Source organism: Clinocottus analis, unplaced genomic scaffold (assembly GCF_023055335.1).
Source record: "Clinocottus analis isolate CAN_PGR_092001 unplaced genomic scaffold, fCliAna1.0.p SCAF_12, whole genome shotgun sequence".
Taxonomy (NCBI): Eukaryota; Metazoa; Chordata; class Actinopteri; order Perciformes; family Cottidae; genus Clinocottus; species Clinocottus analis.
The window spans coordinates 18,450,340-18,470,604 of NW_027175843.1; the positions used below are offsets into that span (position 1 = coordinate 18,450,340).

Consider the following 20,265-nt stretch of genomic DNA (forward strand, 5'->3'; position numbering starts at 1 on the left):
ACAAACACACACACACCCACCACAACATACACAAAGAGAGCTTCACACCTGGACAGGAGAATAATAGAGCGAGGCTTAGTGACGCTGCTCTGTAATCATTCTCGCATGCTGCCTGATTTTCCTCTCGTCACACACACACACACACACTCACACAGACACACACACGCACAGCCAGGCATCAACACACATTATTTTCCCGAAGAAGCTCAAACAAAGGGAGGAAAATCCAACCCAAAATAATGAAATGGAGACAATATCACATCCTGGATTTTTTTCACCGCCACTCCCGACGCTCTTGTTTCTTTCATTTCACTCGACCAATCAGAGCGCCGCCGCCGCCGCCTCCTTCCTGCCCCCCCCCCCCCACACCCCTCCAAGGGTCGCACGAGGTCAACGGATTGTCATCCAACAACTTGTGCGACCACCAAGACCTTTTGTTTTCTGAGCGGCCAGAGGCAGCGCCGAGTGACTGAACCGTACACATGTTTTATCTGGACGAACAGTTCGGCTCATTGTTCAACTGGACTGACCTGAACCGTCACGTCAAAGTGCTGTTTCAAACCAAAGAGCGCCGACGGGAAGTCCAATCAAAGATATTTAGGTTTCCAAAAACACCACACCTCAGGCTGAATTTACAAAGAAATGTCCTATGTGATCATAAACTCTGTTGCGTTTAGCTTAAAGTTTTTCTTTTTGGAGCAACTGACCACCTCAAAGCTGCAGGGAAAAGATCAGAGGAGACACTTATGACACTTTAATAGAGGTATTTAATTAGATTCTGTTCAAAGCTTTAAGTTTTCATGGGTGCGCTGGGTTGTAAGCGTGTTGAGGAATACTTATCAAGGCCGCTAATCATGTTTAAATACACAGGAGCTCACCTGTAAACTGTCCAGGATGATGCGCAGAGACTGGACCTGCCTGGCGACGGCGTTGGAGAAGCGCTCGTACGTGGCGGCGTCGTACTCGCTCATGTCGATCTCCTTCAGCCTGAGGTGAGGGCACAGAGACACACGCGGAGTCAGGTGACTTCCTTCCATAGGTTACAGACAAACTCCCCGATATATTTAAATATTGTTTTGCGTCTGAGTTCCAGCTTCAAAAGTCTTCAACCGAGGCGACTTTTGAAGATTTACCACAAAAGGTCAGATGGAGAAAGACAGAATGAGAATAGACTGAGACACCTGTGGACAGCCTGACACCGGGGTCAGTGCTGTTAAATACAACGCTCATTTTGTGTGTGTTTGTGTGTGTGTTCTCTAAAACACACCTGTGGACATGACAAGACAGGTGGGCCAAGTTTATCATCATAATCCCACCGTGCAGGTACTTAAGTATGGCTGACACAGAATCCTCCTCGGGTGTGGTAGGGGTCCTCCAACCCCCACCACGTTTGAACGGATCAGAAAGATATGTGTGTGTCTGTGTGTGTGTGTGTGTCTTCGCCAGGTGTTTGAAACTTTTGGTGCCAACCAGACCGAGACATCCACAGAGATACAGAGCAGTGACTTCAAAACACAGGGAGGGGTTGAGGGGAGGGGGCGAAGCTTTCGACTTCATGTGTCACGGCTTGCAACAAACCTGTGTGTGTGTGTGTGTGTGTGTGTGTGCGAGAGAGAGAGAGACACATGTATTGTGTAGACTGCGGTGGCATCAGCCATGCAATCACATGGACTGCAAACATCCGCCGACTCAATGTTTGGAACAAAACATCATCATCAAGACCAGGAATGTCGTTTAGAAAATCCTAAATGAAGGGAAACACACTTTTAAACAAATAATGTAACACTAAAAACAACAATGTGCTAAAATGACAACAACACGAGGGAAAAGAGTGACAATAAATTCGACTCTTAGTATTGTAGAAGAAGAAAGTTACACTCTACGTTAAATAAAACCAAAGTAATCTCCCTCAGTCATCTTGATTATTTATTTTTCATATATTTATTCATTTTATATCTTAGATTAGAGGCGTGTGAGTTGATTAATCTGGGATTGTTGATGTATTTCTTCCTCCTGTGCTGCTGTTCCCTCCTCCTGGCTCACAACGTACCGCATCACACTCACACTTATAGTTATTTCTGACCGGCACACACAGTCTGTTCTTTTGCATTCACACCACATCATGTCGGCCCACAGAACGGCACAGCGGAGGGACTTCCTCCACACATTCCTAGGTGTGTGTGTGTGTGTGTGTGTGTGAGGATGCGTGAGAGCGTACGTGGTGAGCTCTGGCCAGTGGCCGCGGCTATTTCCTTCAAATTCCTCAACCTCGACTTCACCGGCAGAACGACAAATACCCAGAAAGAGTTCTGCTCTTTTTTTTTTTTTCCCCACACGACAAACACACAAACGTTGGACCTTTGCCGTCTAAACAAACCAGAAGTCTTCCACGCACAAGAGCCGCCTCTCCCGCCGTGGTTTCTCCCTCTTCACGTAATCTGTTGATCCGATTTAAATCTGCAAATAACGAGTGACAGAAGCAGAAATACCTGAAGAAGAATGGCTTTGTTGAAGGCGGGGCTTTTTCCTTTGTAGCTGCTGAACATCTGTCCATCAGGACGCGTAAACACACGAGCGTAAAGCTCACAGCCCACTGTGGCCGCCTGACGCAATGTCTTTCTGTCATAAATATACTTCACGCTAAAACTATAACAGCTTTTTCCAACGCTCGTCAGTTCTGGAGCGATGCGTTCAGTATTTCTTTGCCGTTGTGTCACTTTTATATTTAGGAGGCTGAAGGACCATCGACTTACTCTCATTTATTTATTTATTTTGTATTAATTAGTATTAGTTTCTGGAGCACATTGGAAGCTCCATATATATATATATATATATATATATATATATATATATATATATATAATTTTTTTATTTATATATATATATATAAATACATATATACACCGATATAAATAACTGTACATTTAAAAAAAAAATAAAGTTATTATAATATATATATATATATATATATATATATATATATATATATATATATATATATATATATATATAAATGTTTTTACTTTTGAGTATATCTGTGTGTACTTGCTCTTGTGGGTGTTTCATGTTTTAAGCATACCTAAGCTTGTTTTTGCTTGTGTGTGTGTGTGTGTGTGTGTGTGTGTGTGTGTGTGTGTTTCAGGCGAGGGATCATCGTTTGATTGATGCTCAACCTCGAGCTAAGCAAACACATCAGTGAATGAGAACTTGTGGAAAAAGCCCGACAGAGTCGACCTGTGACACCAGAGAAAAAGACAAACAACCTCTAAACCCGAGCCGCCCCCTCTGGAGGTTGTTTCACCTGCTGCGCTCAAGAACAGTCAAGCACGCTGACGTCGACTTGGAAGCAGGGTATCAGCGTGTAGCTACAGGATTTGTTTCTGGGCTTAGTGGGACACTGATAGACAGGCGGAAAGGAGGGAAAGGAGGGAGGGAGGGAGGAAAGGAGGGGAAGGGTGTCAAAGAAGAAATGGAGAAAAGCAAGTGAAATGGGTGAAGACCAAGTGAAGAAGAGACCCAAAAAAGAGAGCGAGAGGAGAGTCAGAGAGGTTGTCCTCTTGGCGTGAAAGCAGCCAGTGTGTGAGGAGGGCCATGCAGGAAAGGGGGAGGAAAGGGGGAGGATGGAGGGGGGGGGGGGGGGGGGAAGTAAAGAGAAGAGAACGAAACTGTTTGAAGCAAAGGAGAACAGAGACAGCCTTCATGGTGGAGCTGGTGAAAGGGGCGCCCTCTTAACCCTCCGCTCTGAAGTAAATGTGTGCAAGTGTAGACACACACACACACATGCACGCACAAACACACACAGACACACTATGCCCTGTGGGATCTACCATTGCGCTCATCCATCCAATCGGGGCGCTGCAGCCTTTGGTTGTTTGCCCAGGATGCAGCACCGTACCTGGGATGACTGAGCGAGCAGCCTCACAAAAACCTGCACAACAACACACACACACACACACACACACACACACACACACACACACACACACACACACACACACACACACACACACACCTGTTCCACATTACACACCCTTCAGTGTACCAAGTAGCTTTACAAAGTGGAAACAGAGAGTTAGTGCAGAACATGTGTTCACCTTCACAGTTTCCCACCTGTGGAGCCGACTCGGTTTGGGTAATTGGTTAACGTGCACCGGCCTTTCCTTCACCGGCCTTTCCTTCACCGGCCTTTCCTTCACCGGCCTTTCCTTCACCGGCCTTTCCTTCACCGGCCTTTCCTTCCTTTGCTTTTCTGTTTGCATTTGATCACCGTGTGTCGTCTGCTTTTAAAGCGACCTACCTTTCTTTGAAGGCTTTTTCACCCATTTCGCGGGCGGCTCTGCGGACCTCTTCTGGAACGGCGTCTTTCTCGGCCTGGGACACCTGGTAGACCTTGTGTCCCGCGTCCAGCCGGTAGGGGCCCCCTTTGCCCCCCAGACCCGCCGTGTCCCTGCCGCCTGCAACGGAAGACTTCCTTAACCAATAGAAAACCTATCTGTCGGCCCTTTTCCTTCGAAAATGTCACACCCAAACTAAAATGTGTGAATCTCTGCAACCACTAGGGCTGTTTGAATAATGTTGTTGTTATAATGAAAGGTTACACATGTTCAGATGTGTGAATATCAGTCAATATGATACTAGTTAAGAGTAAATGAACTAATCCTTTCGTCCACATACAGTAGATCTGAATCTGGAAGTGAGGCTAGGTGCCTTGCCCGAGGGCGACAAAGCACCAGACGTGCTCCTGATGTGTGTGTGCATGTCATCGCGGGTTTCAATCAGCATTCGCGTGGCGGACAGATGGAATTTCCGCATGTTAAAAAAGCTAAAAATACACCACCGGGTCACCTGTGCCTCCTGCCCACTGGTTCCCCCCGACGTGAGGAGCGTTGTTGGCGTCGATCTTGCCGTGTTTTGGGGCGGTGACGTCCAGGTTGCTGTCCTTCTGGATGGTAATCTGATGAAGGGTCGAGAGAAGCGGGTCAGTTTTAACGTGCGGGGGAAACTACAACCGACTTAAAGGGTCGGGTTCAGACCCGACACACACACAGAATAACACAAGTTGTCAACTTTTATCATCGCTAGTGATGTCATGCCACTTAAACAAAGTCCCCGGTTGCTCATCAACAAGTCCCACAGCAACAGTTTGGAGATGCAGATCCTCTGATAAGACAGCCGGTTAACGAGGAACACTCCAAAACGGAGACGCCTGCGGCGTCTTCGGCATTGTTATAAACACTCTGTGGGAAAAAAGGGAAAGAGAGAGAGAGACGGGCGGGCGGCGGGAGTCTGGCACGCATCGGGGAGCGAGAGAGGAATGAGTGTTTCAGTGGGAGGCCGAGTGCATCCCCTGTAGTTCAGCCGCATTCTTACATCCTGCAGGAATTTGAATGGTATCTGTGGGGGGGTGAGGTTTTGTTGTTGACGACTGCGTGTGGGTACGTGTGTGTGTGGGTGTGTGTGTGTGTGTGTGTGTGTGTGTGTGTCTTTACTGTTTTTTGGTTGTTTTTTTCTTGGTTCTTCACAGACTGAGCGGTTGAACGGACACTTATCTAGCAGGAGCAGCAGTCCAGCTGAGGAGGACTCCCTTCTCCTCTGCCTCCTTTCTCTCCCTCCTCTCTATTCTCTCTCCCCTCTCTCTCTCCCTCCTCTCTATTCTCTCTCCCCTCTCTCTCCCTCCTGCCTCCTTACTATCTCTCTCTTCCTCCTCTCTCCCTCCTTTCCCGTCTCCTCTCTCTCCTCTCACCCCCTCTCCCTCCTCACTTCTCTCCCTCCTCTCCCTCCTCTCTCTCCTCTCGCTCCTCTCCTCTCTCTCCCTCCCTCCTTCCTCTCCTCCCTCCTCTCTCTGTCCACACCTCAAACAGACCCTGGTGCAGCTCAGGTCTCCGTCCTCACACCTCCATGAAGCTGCTGTATCAGCACAGCTTTCTATATTTAGAGCGGATTAGAACGGTCAGTCTGATACAAACCAAGACAACAAGGACAAGATAACAAGACACCACTGACTGTGGGAACGAGCTCACAGTGTGGGAATTGAGCACCTGTGGAAAATAAACATGTAAAACACCTTTTTTTAACCGTAGACCTCACAAAAGACGAGCTCGGAGTGCCTCTCTGGCTCGGTACGCAGACGCATCCAGTTCCCGATGGGAACAAACTTTTATCCAGCAGTCTGTTTTTCAGACACAAATAAAAGGCCAGACAGTGGCCTGCAGGTGGGGAGGCTTGTTCTCGGCCTCTAACCGGCCGGTGAAGAAGGAGGGCGGAGCCACCGGTGAATGCCGGTGGAAAAAAGTCAATAAAATACAAACACACACACGCACGGGACGCATGATCTCCCCAGAGGCCCACGGCTGGCGGTGAGAAAATATGTAATGAAAACACCCAAAATGAAGGGAAATAAGCAGCGAAACAAGTTGGAATCAGAGTCCCACCGACATCGGTTCATCGCAGATGTTTCCACTTCTCCCAACACACTCCCTGGCCACTTTATTAGGTACACCTGTGCCATTGAACGCAATCCAATTCAAGGTATCTGGCATATTATAATTATTTTTTGTCGACACTGTTGGTTAAGGCAAAGCACCCTGGAGAAGTTATCTCAGACTAACACACACACACACACACACACACACTCTCTTTCACACACACACGCAGTCCCAGAGTGATACGCAGACACACCATCTGTGTCGGCTGTTGACGTTACAGATCTACATGAGAAAAAAAACTGGCTGTTCCTTGCATGACAATACCAGTGAGGGGAGAGTGAGGGAGAGGTGGGGGGTGTTTTAGTAACCAGCATGGTCTCAAACATCACCGCTTGTCCCATGCAGCTGCAAACCAACAGAGCATCTGCGTATCCAAAGAGCTTTTACTCACAGTGTTAGCGAAGATCCACAGGAAGTGTGTGTGTGTGTGTGTGTGTTGCATAAGCCTCCGTAACCAGAGGAGAGCTCGGTGCCATAGCTCTGCGGTGAGGTAAAAGGGGTCAGAGGTTCAAGCCCTCCCGTGTCACCGCGGCTCACCTCCGCCACGTGACGCACGGTGGGGTGAAGTCATACCAAAAAAAAAAACACATAAAAAAAAAACACAGCGGCACAACATGCACGCACGGCGGTGCAACGACGGGTAACGAGGACGTGCACCTGATGCGCGGGAATGTGCCTTCAAAGGCTTAGCTGTACTCGCTAGACATAGCATCCGAGCCGGGCGTGTGTGAATGTGATTACGGTCACTTGACACACACACACACACACACACACACAGAGAGAGAGAGACTATTCTGCCTGACAACACAGCTCAGGCCCCCGTGTGCACCTTTGTCATCAAACGCTCCGGCGGGTGACATCACTCCTCCTGAACGCGTCTTTGGTAAAAATAAAAAAAAAAGGGTGACGAACGCTCTCCTTTTGGTTTCATGGAGAAGAAAACGATGAGTGATGCTTTACGACATGTGTCCGTTTTGGGCTTTTTTTAAGAGAGGAGGTGGAGGAAGGGTGCGGGGGGGTTCGAGTTGAGTTTCCCACTCTGGTCGTGAAAGAGAGACAGGAGTCATTTGGGCGATGCGGCGCCGGGGGGATCAGGTGGCGCAGCGCGGTCCTGATGCGATCGCTGAGCATCTGTCACTCCACGTATCCGCTTACGTCGGCCACGCCAAACATGACGTAAACCGATGGGGCCGTTACACCTCGTTTATACGTACACTTTATTAAAGAAGCTCAGTTATTGAGGGTTTTTAACAACACTTAGAGATGCTTATTTACAAATTAATATTAAAAAAAACATCTTTCTCTTGAAATAAAGTCTCATTATTGTTTTCTACAGCCTGCTGATGTACATAAATCTCTTTTTTTTTCTTCTAATGTTTGCCTTTGACGGCAATATTGAATATTCTGGCTGAGTTTTGGTTGGTCTGCTTGATTGACAGCTGTCTCCTCCCACAGCTGCAGATGGCGCCTTAATGAACCCAAAGAAGATTTAAAAAGCGAGGGAACACGAGTGAGGGGGGCGAAAACTTATTTTTTATGACTGTGGGGATCAATGTCCGCCAGCCTCCTCTCTCAATCCCGTTTTCATTCCCCCACTCTCTTATTACTCCTCAGCGTCTCTCTACGTCTCCCCACGCCTCGACTTGTGAGATTAACAGCCTCATAAATTTCTGATTCTCCCTTTAGACGCCTAAAGGCAGCGTGATTTAGGAATGATGGCATCATCCGTGTATCCGTGCATGAATAAGCCCACTTCTGATGTCTTTTTTGAGGAGTAAGCGCGTGCCCCTGCGTGACCTCGGGTGCACGCCAGTGTGTGTGTGTGTCTGTGTGGCGGCACATACGCAATGCCTGTTCCTGCACGCGAGACGGCCTCGTGCAAGGTGTGCAGGTGTGTAAGAACAGAAAATTGTCGTCAATTGTACTTGGGGTTGAAGTGTAACTCGCGCACTGCAAGAAGCTTACTTTAAACTGTGGAAAGTTTGAACTTTGGAGGAGTGGAGATGTGTGTGTGAGTGTGACTGATAAGCCGACTTCAGTAGTGCAAAGGCAAGGGAGGGGAAACGGTGCGGGGAGGGGGGGTGGCAGGTGGCCAAACAGACACACACACACACACACACACACACACACACAGACATGCGGGTGTATAATCCGCCATATTGTACAGTGCAGTGTCAGGCCGAGCGACTGGATACATGAGCGTGACCTCGGCCATGAAGCGCCAGTCAAACAAAAGACGTGTTTTGTGCACAGGGAAGCGATGACTGACACACACAGACACACACAGCGGCTGTCCAGAGATGCGTGCATGGAGCCGGAGTCAAAGGCAACGAGCCGTCATGTGCGTGTTTGCTCATAAAACCTGTTGATGACAGACGGTAAATTTGGAGGTGAAAGTTGATTTCCTGGATTTCCGTTTTTTTTTGTTCGTTGCATACTTTTGGAGCCGCGGCGTTGCGCTCTTTAGGCGCGTCGTTAAAAGCGAGGTATTTAACAGGTAGTTAAGGACGTGGAGAGGAGGGTGCGGTGTGCACAGTGTGTGCTAGCGTAGCGTTCGTCTGCGAGCGGCACCCAGAGAGCCGTGTGGGCGACTGGGGGGAGGAGTCTCTGCGTGACCTTCAGCGGACTCGAGGCGCCCCATCAAAGCCACCGAGAGGTCACGTGTGCACATTGATGTTGTGCGGGCGTTGCAAGCGTCTTAATAATTAATATATTCAAGGTCCAAGGCAGCGCTCAGTAGCCCTGGACCTCGGCACAATGTTCAGAGAATAGAGTCACGACAGCGACGAATGATCACTGAATGATTAATGATTACTTATTATTGCAGGAGCAAATGTAGAAAATGGTGAATATGCAAATGATATTTTTTACTTCCACCTCCATAAATGTATTGAAAAAATATATAAAAAATACTCATATTACAAAAAATAGCTGTACATATTAAAAAAAGTATATTGTTAGGGTTAAATTATGCAAGACTCTGCACAATGACATACATTTAAGCACGATGAACTTGCTTGTGGTTTTCAAAAGAATAGTTTATAAACCATATTTGAGGGTCACAAGGTGACTTATTATGACTTTATTTTTTAAAGAGTAACTTAAATTGATAAGAAAGGAGGAAAGGCATTATGCTTCTGTCACTATTTAACTCTCCATTACTCTGCTCATACTGTTGAGACTAGTTATAGAGTATGTAATGCATACTAGGTTGTATATTATGTATATTTATACTTGTATTGAGTGACGACTTTTCATTTCACATGAAATATGCTTCATGATTAATGTGTGACTTTGCGTTGCTTCATTAAGATTACAGAAATGATGTTCCATTGAGGAAAGAGAAATACACAACCATCCAATCGTGTGATGGGACTCTTTCATATCCTGGTTTTCAGTCCACGTGAATGCGTCTGCAGACAACGCCGCCTACCTCCATCTGCTTTATCTCAAGAATGTATCTGCCCGTGTTGTGTGTACGTGGGCGCCTTCACAATGCTCCCTCAGTCCGCCGGTCGGTCCGAACTGTTCTGACCCACACCGGAGGGTCAAACCCATGGCGTCGTCGGCACAATGCCCGAGCATTCATACCCGCCCGCACAGCCGCAGTGGTAAATGTAAAGGCTGGAAACATTGAAGTCAGGAATGTTTCTGCGAGGCTGCGGAGCGTTTCTAAAGTAGCGCTGCCCCCCGGTGGTGTTGAGAGGAACTTTTTTTTGTTATACCTGTATGGGTCTGCCGTCCTCCGAGCCGATCATGTTCCTCCACTCCATCAGCGACCGCTGCAGGGTGTCTGATCCCGTCTCCCACAGCCGGACGTACCCGCCCATGTCCACCGTGACCACGCCGCCGGAACCGAGCGCGGCCAGGAGCACGTCGGACTCCGACACCTTGGACAACCAGCCGGTGTAAGGCGACACGGCCGCCGACCTGCCGGTCGCACAAACAAACAAAGATGGCGGGAAAATGTCAAGACGGCTCATAGACGTCACAGCTCCGTACGGCGTTTAAACGTTCTCTAAATGTGAAAATCATGACGTCAGCGATGAGAAAAAGGAGTTTTTCCTGCCTCAATGTGATCATCTTGATCATGTGTGTCTCAATGTTGATGTTTAACCTGGTAAAGCAACTGGATTTAAACCTGTTCAACCTTTTTTTCCCAACAATTTCTGTCTTTTTTTTCCAGAGTTTGTTGTGTTGGATACAGAAAGTGTAGTTTAATTATTTTATACACATAAAAAAAAATAAGTATACTGTTTGCCACATACATATAATCTGAAAAATGTAAATGTACGTATGTGAGATTTTGAAGACAAAAAACAAATTCCCGGTAAAGTAGAGCAGGAAAAAACACGGCACAATGTCGATTGTTGTGAATGTGATGCTGTCCCGTGACCCTAAAACAGGAGAAGTGGTTTGGATAACGGATGGATGGATCTAAAAGAAATGTCAATGTGCTCGGCTGAAAACTCGCATGATTTTGAAAATATGGATGGAAAACAACATTTTAGAAAGAGACTTCTCCGAGCGGGATGAAGAAAAACATTTTATTTCTCTGTATGGTCCCTCCAATGAAATTGTCAGCCTCTGATAACAATCTGAGCCCATCAGCGGTAGAAAGCGTCTTCTCTACTGGACGCACACTGATGGTGAGGAGCGGCCTCGAGCGACTAAGTTGCGGCCCGTTTGCCGGGGAAAATCTTCTCCTTTAAGCGGTTAAAAATAAAAATATGGTGAGGTCATCCACTACGAGGGATCATCTTACATGCCATGTGGTAAACGAGTACAAGGACCTCACTTACATGTGACAGAACGGAAATGTGTCATCATGGAATATGTCGCAGAATGATTTTAAACTCAAATAACCTGCTTTTAAATCTAAAATTAAAGGAATAAAAGTTCCTAAAAATGTCAATGCTTCTTAAATTAACTCAGTTACGTCACTGTCTCTTAGCTTTTAGCTTCTTTGAACTTGTCTTGTGTGTTTTCTGTCTATAACGATGTGTTTCTTATGTTGCCGCCTGTCTCGGTCAGGTAGATTTTACCAAAAAAAAAACATTCCTGTCTCAAAGCAATGCCGTGTTTCGACCACTAGCCGGCGCTGCAGGATGCTGGATCATACTTCACCTCGGGACGGGAATGTATTTGACTTTTTTGGAGTTGAGATCCGTCACCTCCAGGTACGCCGCCGTCATCGGAGGAGTGACGTCTGAGGGGGACAGACAAGGAAACAACGTGTGAACGCGTTCTCCGCCGGCCTGCGCCGAGATCCGCTGAGTGCGGCGTCATCTGAACTCTGACCTTTGGGGTAGACGTCCCTCAGGGGGACCTTGCTGGGCGGGAGCGCTCGGACCACCTGATTGGCCGAGAGCAGGCCGACGCAGTTGTCCCGTTTGGGCGTGCCGGACCGGAGCCCGCCTCTCAGGAGCACGTGAGCGCCGCTCTCGGCGCCCTTCATCGCCGACAGGTCCACGGGCCTCTTGAAGCTGTACACCTCGTTCGGGGACTGGACGAGAGAGAGAGAGAGAGAGAGAGAGAGAGAGAGAGAGAGAGAGAGAGAGAGAGAGAAGAGAAACCCGAGAGGAAAATGTCACCGCTTTGGGGTTATAAATCAAGCGCGCAGCTGCGCGGCCTAGTTGTGAACACATTAATATTAATCAGTTCAGCTGTGGCGCTCAAGCGTCCGCTCATGTTCTCAACCCGCTTTGTTCTATGAAGGCGAGCTCGAGGCCGACGGCAGACACACACATTCACATCCACGCCCGTCCACCCGGCATGCTTTTTAGTGTGTAGGAATAAAATGGAAACCTACAGTTTGTAAATACAGTGAGAGGAAATATGAAGCTCCAAAAAGTGCTGGGGATCAAATAAAGTTCTGGGCTTAACACTAAGTGCTGCCCCCTTGGTGGAAAATAACTTTTTTGGGGAGGTTTAAAGACGCGTAATGCGATAATACTGAACTTCAAACGTCTCGTATTTTTGCCGAATGTTTTTGCCTCTGTACACGGAGAGGTATCTCTTATTTTCTTAAAGAGATGACAGTGCACAGAGGGAAATATATAAATATATCTCCAGGCCTCGAATATATTCATATATCAGGATGATGAGGGATTAATATCGTGAATGTCCCAAATATTAACCCGCAATGTTTTTTGCTCATGATCTCACCACGAGGTCCGGGAAGCCCACGACGACCCGGGCGAAGGAGCCGGAGTCGGCCAGTACGCGGTTTGGAGAAATGATCTTCTGGTCCAGAGCGGCGCTGAGGTTCTCGTTGGGAAGCTGCTCACAGGACAACATCTGGGGGACGGACAGCTCAGCTGGGAGAGAAGAGGAGGGATCACTTCATTTGGATTAGCTTGGTTTTGTTAATGGGGTCAGGGTTCACACACATGTTGACCAATGGATCTTCATGACTTTAAACCAAATTTCCGTGGTCAAAAAGCGATAAAATGTAGTATTTAAACTAACAATGAGGATTCAAAGCATACAGTAAACCTTAAATGACACAAATGAATGAGAGACAATAGTTTGATTAAAAGAATAAACATTTATATAGATGCCTGTATGTATGCTGCTGATATTTTAAACCTCTTTCTTATAAAAGCATAATAATTATTTCAAACTCAGCGTAAATGAACGTCATAAACACATGAATATAAACACATTTACAGGACTTTTACTCCACTTTGGGGATTTTTTATTTTTTTCAATGACTTTTCCAGGTTTTTCATGACTGTACGAACCCTGTAGGGTTGACTTTATGTCTTTAATAAGTGCTGCAGCAGCTGTATGGAACAAAAAAAGTCCTGTTAATGACTTTAGAGCAGAGGGACGACCTCGTGGTTATATTCACCTGAGCCGACTCCGTGGCCTGAGCTGACCGCGTCCTCGCTGATAGCGTGGAGCTGACACACGCCCGAGTCATCCGCTGCCATATGCATGGGCTTGGTCAGCAGGAACTTCCTGTTGCGTGACACACACACATACACACACACACGTCAGTACGTCGCATCACAGGTGAATTCAAAACCTTTCCGCCCCTCAGAGGGGACCCGGCCGCCACGCTCACTTGTTGCTGTCGCTCTCCAGCAGCAGCCAGCGGTCCTCCGCCACCAGGTGGACGGACTTCAGGTTGATGGGCAGCGAGATGGCGTGGACCCGGCCCTCCAGCACGTCCAGCACCTCCAGCTGGTTGCTGCACAGAGGAGCACGCGCATGAGCGACTAACAGCGGCGCAGAGGCCGAGACAGCCAGTTTAGTTTGGGGCCGGAGCAGCTTACCCGTCCTCCTTGTAGAAGAGGAGCCAGTTTTTGTGGGCGAAGTCGTGACACATTTTATGTCCTCCCTGCAGGAGATAAAGTGTAAATGACGACTCGTCCGAATGTAAAACAGCATGAATATGGAGAAAAATAATGTAGTTCATGTCCACATTGTTTCTCCCAGGCTTTTTACCTTTTAGTGTCCTTTTTAAAGCACGTTTTATTTTAGCTTGAGCTGTGCTGATGGACACTGGGAGAGCAGCCATTCTTGCATGGGCATTTATTTATTGTGTCGCTTATTGTGTGTTTGCGGTAAACATGTACATTTTATTAGATGTGTGTGAAGTGGAAGTGGCGCCTAAATTACCGGCACATTGTTTGACTGTTTACTGTTTTTATTTAACTCGACAATGACCTTGTGCAGTTCAGCCCCACATGATTTACTTTCTTGTTTTATGTGCAGCTAAACTGCACTAGAGGTCATTGTAATAAAGATAATACTAAATTAGTTTTTTAGACATTTATTTACATGTATCTACAATTTTATTCATATATTTCACTGCTTTTGTGAACCTAAACCTTTGGTAAACCAATTTGAAGCACCAAAACAGTTTGCAACATGAGTAAAGTTATCTTTTTACACAAAATATAAAGAATTTTCAAAAATCGAGATTCCATTTTTCAGCTTTAGAGTCATATTATCTCTCTACACTTTTACCTGATGACAATAGTTCCTCGGTATACAGAGAGCTGAGATTGTTCTGCAATTTTTGGATGTAAAAAAATGGGTATGTATCTTATATGAAAGTGCCTTTAAAAGGTCAATTTAAGAAGTGATGTAATGAAAATGACCTCAGAGTCTGAAGGGTTTACTCCGCCCATAAAAAAAACACCTATATTTTTGGTCCAGTCGCCTCTGGCTCCGGTTCACTGGGTGTTGTGTGCGTGGTGTATCCCCGGGTCACTGACCTGTTGCTCCTTGCTGCTCCACCAGTTGGAGACCTTGGGGGCGGGCTGATCCGTGTCCGGTGACAGCAGCAGCCGCCGCACGGCGCCCGTCACCATGTCCAAGTGGAGCACCGTGTTACTCTGAGAGAGAGAGGAGCGTGGACATCAGAACATACATCATCAAACACACGCATGACAGTGCACGTCACATTGAACCAGAGAGAGAGGAAATGGATGATTCCTTCATGTCATTTCCTCATGGACCACCAGACGGCCATCTTAGATGTTCATTATAAACGCTTATAAAAGAGAGTATGAGGTGAACTGTGCAAAAGGCTTTCCCTCGTGACGCACTCGGCTTCATCTTCAATTGACTTTTATGAGCGGGAGCCACATGGGAGCCGACCTCGGGCCCCCGGCCGCCTCGCTTCACACTAAGTGTTTCCTCACGGCCTCCCGTTCCTGACATGCACTCCACTGTGTGAGGACCGGCCGAGCTATTCGGAGACGGCGAACCCCGTTTCCCCGAGTCTAAAGATATCCCGCCTTTACAGGGGGAGCGCACGTGTGTGTGTGTGTGTGTGTGTGTGTGTCCTACATGTGTCCCCTGACAGGCCGGGACGTTATGTCACTTTGTGTTTGAGTTGGTTTCTGTCCTTGAACGTGGTATTTTTATGAGTTTTTTTTTAGTTTGTGTGTCCGTGCATTTATGCACCAATGCCTGGTAGAACTTGCATTTGTGTGTGTGTGTGTGTGATTTCCCAGGACGGCCAATGACCCGCGAATGAACTTGCCGTTGTCTGGACCTCTTCATTTTTAGACGGACGTAACATGATCCATCACCGTGGTATTTTTAGACGTCCTCCTTCTTGCCTAATATGCAGCAGCTGTGAAAGTGTTCTGGTTCTGGAGAAGCAGCCGGCGCTCATTGTTCTCGTCCCGTCACCGCGCGGCCTCGCGGGGTGAGAGAGGTCCAACAGCCGGCGGCCGCTAACCGCCGACCGCTTCAGAGGAACTCACACAAGCTAGCGCGGCGCTATTTTAAATCGGTTGTTGTTGCTGCTGCTGAAATACCAGCGTTGCGTAACGTTTTATGTGTTTAGCTTGTCAGTAAACGGGGACATTGCTGCAAACACAAAGACAAACCGCTTTGTTCCACAGAACTCGCCATTAAAACGGACATTTACAGTGGGTGTTGGTAATGATGTGCTTTGTTAGGCCCATGACAATGACCGCGTTAACTGAATTTGCTTTTTAGTTCTTTTGCCGAGTTTGTTTCTTGTTTTACTGCCAGGTATCACTGCTGTTTATACAAAAAAGATGATGATGATGATGATGATGATGATAAGGTGATGTATACTTATGTCAACTGCATAGGGGCAGAAAACAAAACCCCAATAAGAGAAGGGGAAGGAGGAGGAGAAGAAGAAGGAGAAGAAGAAGAAAAAAAGTAGCAGAAGAAGCAGAAGCAGAAGCAGAAGAAGCAGAAGAAGAAGAAGAAGAAAAAGAAGAAGCAGAAGCAGAAGCAGAAGAAGAAGAAGAAGAAGAAGAAGAAGAAGAAGAAGCACTCGCCTGTCTAGATGAATGTTTTTTAAAGGGGCGGTCTTATAGAATACTAACCAAGTGTTTAAATGTCCTTGAATGTCACGTGATCATTACGTGGCATTCAAGCGCGTTCTCGCGCGCCTACCTGCTCCTCGTGCAGCACCACCTGTCCGTCCAGAGGACTCCCGAGGGGCGCGACGGTGACGAAGGGCTGCCAGACGCCGCTGATGGTCCTGGGGAAGACGTCGTACAGCTCCATGCACTGGATGGTCTCGCCGCGCTCCTTCATGGAGTACAGCGACACGGGGTTGCACGTGGCCACGTACAGCACGTCTGCAGGAACACAGGAAAACGGGATTATTGTGAAGACTGGGAAGTGTTTCGTGTCTGCGGTCAGACGCGGACGTCACACGCGGGCTGATGTCCAGACATCCGTGGATCCAGATGTTTGTGGAATCTTGTTGTTTTCTGATTTGCGATCACTATCTTGGAGGTTGTCGTGTTTTATCGCAGTTTTCAACGGCTGCCGCTGTGACTTTGTGACTTCATGTCACGACCACATTGTGCATTTTGCACTTCATACACTGTTTGTGCAATACTGTCATCATGTGCTTGTGCCTTATCCTTTTGCAATACCTCTACTGTATTTTGTGCCTCATTTTTTTTCATTATTTTTGACCTATTACTGTAATTTGGTTTGTAGGAGGAAACAGCAAATTAAGCTTCTCATTGTACAAGTAACTGTGTTATACGTGCACATGACGTTTTTCTTTGGGAAAAAAATCTCCAAAAAATATTATTTAGCTGCCGCAAATAATCGTTGAGCGTCTGCGGCTGCAATGTCGTGGTTAAACAGCTGATCCACTGAAGGCACAGGTAGAAAATCCACGGCCCGCCACTGCTGTATTATGCTACAACGTGACATTTTAAAAAACGTTTTGAATTGTTGGATGAAAAGGTTGAGAAACACTGCTCCATCCGATGGTGTTTTTCAAGAGTTTCCACTACAAACTGTAAGAACTCCCTCGTCTTCAACCTTCCCAGGAAGTGTGTTTAGCCCTCTGCGCCTACATTCCTTTGATACTTGCCTCCTCCACTGGATCCTCCACTAAGTCCCTAAATGATCACCGAGACCCGAGAATGTGTTTCGGTGTTGACGGTGTTTGTGTGCGTGTGTGTGTGTGTGTGTGTGTGTGTGTGTGTGTGTGTGTGTGTGTGTGTATACCATCTTTGGTGGCGACGTCGCAGATGATGTTGACTTCGTTCATGGGAATCTGCCAGTGGGCTTTCTCCTCGCTGAAACTCAAAGCCCTGCTTTCCTGCCTGCTGCAGGGGTAACCCTGTACACGCAGAAACACGGGGCCCTGGGAACACACAACACACACCGTCACACACACATGAAATAGGGCAGTGGTTCTCAAATGGGGATACGTGAAGGCACTCCGTGAGATTTTTTGATATAATATATTTAAAATGAGCATTCATTAAAAATAATCCTTCAAAAATAGTTATTTAATAAAATATATAATCCAAGCCATTCTTTGCAAGAATACGGCATGCAAATTATTTTAGATATATCTTTTTGTACCATTAGCATTTACATCCTTTTTCTTTGGAAAGAGGTACTCAGCAAAGTAAGATAGTCAACGTACGTTTTCATTAACTGTGTTTTAACTGTGCATGTGACAATAAAACCATCTTGAATCTCTACACAACAATAGTTTCTATTTCATCCTTACCGCCAGAGGCAGTGTTTCACACTAGATGATATGTAGTCAGTAAGGATTCGTAGAACCGTAGTTACCTTCATAACTTTCTTTTTTCTACATACGGGAGATGTGGAGGAACGTCCGCCGTCCTTCGTGTGTTTACCTTGACGTCGATGGGGCGCGTCTCGGTGGGGCAGAGCAGCTTGCGGCGAGCGTTGCCCACTTGGTTTATTGTCCAGTACCCTGTCATCGTGACCTCTGGCAGGGGCAACCTAAAGATTGAAGGTCACATGGTGACAACTGCCTGGAATGAACTGCACAAGTTTGAATTCCTGAGATAAAAATAGAGCATATTTTTTTTTTTTAGACTGTCACAAATCTCGTGGCCCTCTGATGTTCCCGTGGCCCTCAAATTTTGCAAAATTTGGGGTTTTCGCCGTCACGATTTTCAGCATCCACCACTTCAAATGAAATGAACTCGTCGTATAAGTGCATCAATATGGCCGCCACAAAATGAGTCGAATTCTGCTCCAAATGGGATTTGATCCCGGCTCTCGCTCCCTAAAGAGGGCGGGACAAGTATCTATATGTGTGTGTGTGTGTGTGTGTGTGTGTGTGTGAGAGAGAGAGTCACTGCTCCTCTTGTTGTGTCTATCCAGATGTTTACTGGTCTTCCATTGAATCATAGCTGGATTGCGTCCACAGTCTTATTAGCTGCAGGTGCGGAGAAAGAAGCAACGCAACTGCACAAAAAAAAATACCTCCGAAATTTGAAGTGGATCAACGGGATGCCGCACGGCCAAAAAAAGGGAAAAGTGATGAGACGCTTTAGAGAAGCCGCTTCTTGGTTTTTTTCCATGTCCAAAATTGGAAACCAAGACAGAAAAATATTTGCTGTTGTGTACACAAGATGTTGTGGGACGTAAACCGTTCAAGATGGGCCGTAAAAGACACACACACACACACATCCCGAAACACACAAAAGGCCCTCTTCTGAGCGACGATGACGCCAGGACGGACCGACGTGAACAGATGTGTTCCATCGGCTGCGTAATTGCTCGAGGAAAATACTTGTTTCTGCTCCGCTCTGCTCTCAAGATGTTACTTGAGCGACTCGTGTAAAAAATTGATTTTTTTGGAAATGTGTCAAATAAAACCACAGGAGACAGAAGAAACAAATATTTTCCTTTATTTAAAAAAAAAAGACACACTGTGAATTAATGAGACAATGTCGTGGATATTAAAATCCTGTCTGTCCCTCGTGGGAACGATGAGGTAATGTGAATGAGCTAAGAGTCCGTTGTTCACATTCGGGGAAGCGCTGCGAAGACTTCATGGAAGCTTTAAAGTTTAGAGGGGACAGCTCACCCTTAAAATCCAAAATACACAATTTTCCTCTTAACGTTAAGCGCTTTTTTATAAATCTCCGCGGTCGATAGCTCAAACACGCGGTAGCTCACATCGAGACAATCGAGATTGATGAACGGCACTACAGTTAAGACGGGAAATGCGACGTCTTTTTTGATTGTGAAAGGAGGGAACTGTCCCTTTAATTCAGTCTGAAACCAGTCGGAGGGCCAGAAAGCCAATTTCAAGCGTTTCAGGATTTCATTTCTAAAAGTTACAAAAAAACTCTCAAATCAGAAAATGACGTCCGACGGGTTCACTCTTAGCAGGAAGAAGAGGTTTTAACTGTGTTTCTCCCCAGAAAGACAAGAGCTCAACGCTATCGTTATTATCTTAAAAATATATTCAGTGCAAAACAGGTCATTTGCAGCCACGAAGGGTCATTTCTTTGCCAAATATTAGTGTTTTTTTGCACATATGGAACTGTATTTGCATTGTTGTAACACAGTTATTGCACATGTTAGTAGTTCTTGTCTGATGGAGCGATCTGGTTTACTTGAAAGGGATTTCAATTTTCTTTAATTCAATCGTTTGAAAAAGCACGGAGGAGGAATCACAAAAAGTTGGACCATTTTGTTGGGGCTTGAACATTTTTCTTTCTGACTGGGCTTGGTAACTCAAGACAGTCTGTCTGAGTGTCAGTGGATATGCCTTATGTGGTGTGTGTGTGTGTGTGTGTGTGTGTGTCCTTGTGCTCCCGATGCCTTGCTTACTCCTTAGCCAGCTTGACGGAGCTGGGCTTGGCTCCGATGGGGATCCCGTGCCTGTGCAGCGCCTCGATGAGAACCTCTCGCGTGTCCTTGTTGTACGAGTCGAAGTCGAAGACGTTCCGCACCACGTTGGCCAAACCCTCGCCGGGGAATTTCTGCGGTTTAGGAGGAGGAGGAGGAAGTATAGAAAGGGAGGGCG

The 20,265-nt window shown here is 46.7% G+C and overlaps 1 protein-coding gene across 2 annotated transcripts in view; it reads right to left on the bottom strand.

The window, feature by feature from the left end:
* vwa8 (von Willebrand factor A domain containing 8) overlaps positions 1-20,265 on the bottom strand; it is a 52,428-nt gene that overhangs the window by 7,392 nt on the left and 24,771 nt on the right. Inside the window, exons 26-40 of one of the 2 annotated variants that reach the window (XR_011077310.1) lie at positions 20,070-20,221; positions 18,113-18,221; positions 17,466-17,604; positions 16,386-16,573; positions 14,717-14,836; positions 13,769-13,833; positions 13,558-13,683; positions 13,342-13,451; positions 12,654-12,805; positions 11,787-11,991; positions 11,613-11,694; positions 10,211-10,415; positions 4,838-4,954; positions 4,298-4,454; positions 879-987 (exon numbers count right to left, since the gene is read on the bottom strand). Coding sequence is in view for 1 of the 2 variants with exons in the window: in XM_068572650.1 (XP_068428751.1) it covers positions 879-987; positions 4,298-4,454; positions 4,846-4,954; positions 10,211-10,415; positions 11,613-11,694; positions 11,787-11,991; positions 12,654-12,805; positions 13,342-13,451; positions 13,558-13,683; positions 13,769-13,833; positions 14,717-14,836; positions 16,386-16,573; positions 17,466-17,604; positions 18,113-18,221; positions 20,070-20,221 (2,028 nt within the window). In the remaining variant the exon portion in view is untranslated. The remainder of the gene's footprint in view (positions 1-878; positions 988-4,297; positions 4,455-4,837; positions 4,955-10,210; positions 10,416-11,612; positions 11,695-11,786; positions 11,992-12,653; positions 12,806-13,341; positions 13,452-13,557; positions 13,684-13,768; positions 13,834-14,716; positions 14,837-16,385; positions 16,574-17,465; positions 17,605-18,112; positions 18,222-20,069; positions 20,222-20,265) is intronic. The other variant, XM_068572650.1, reaches the window with a different exon arrangement.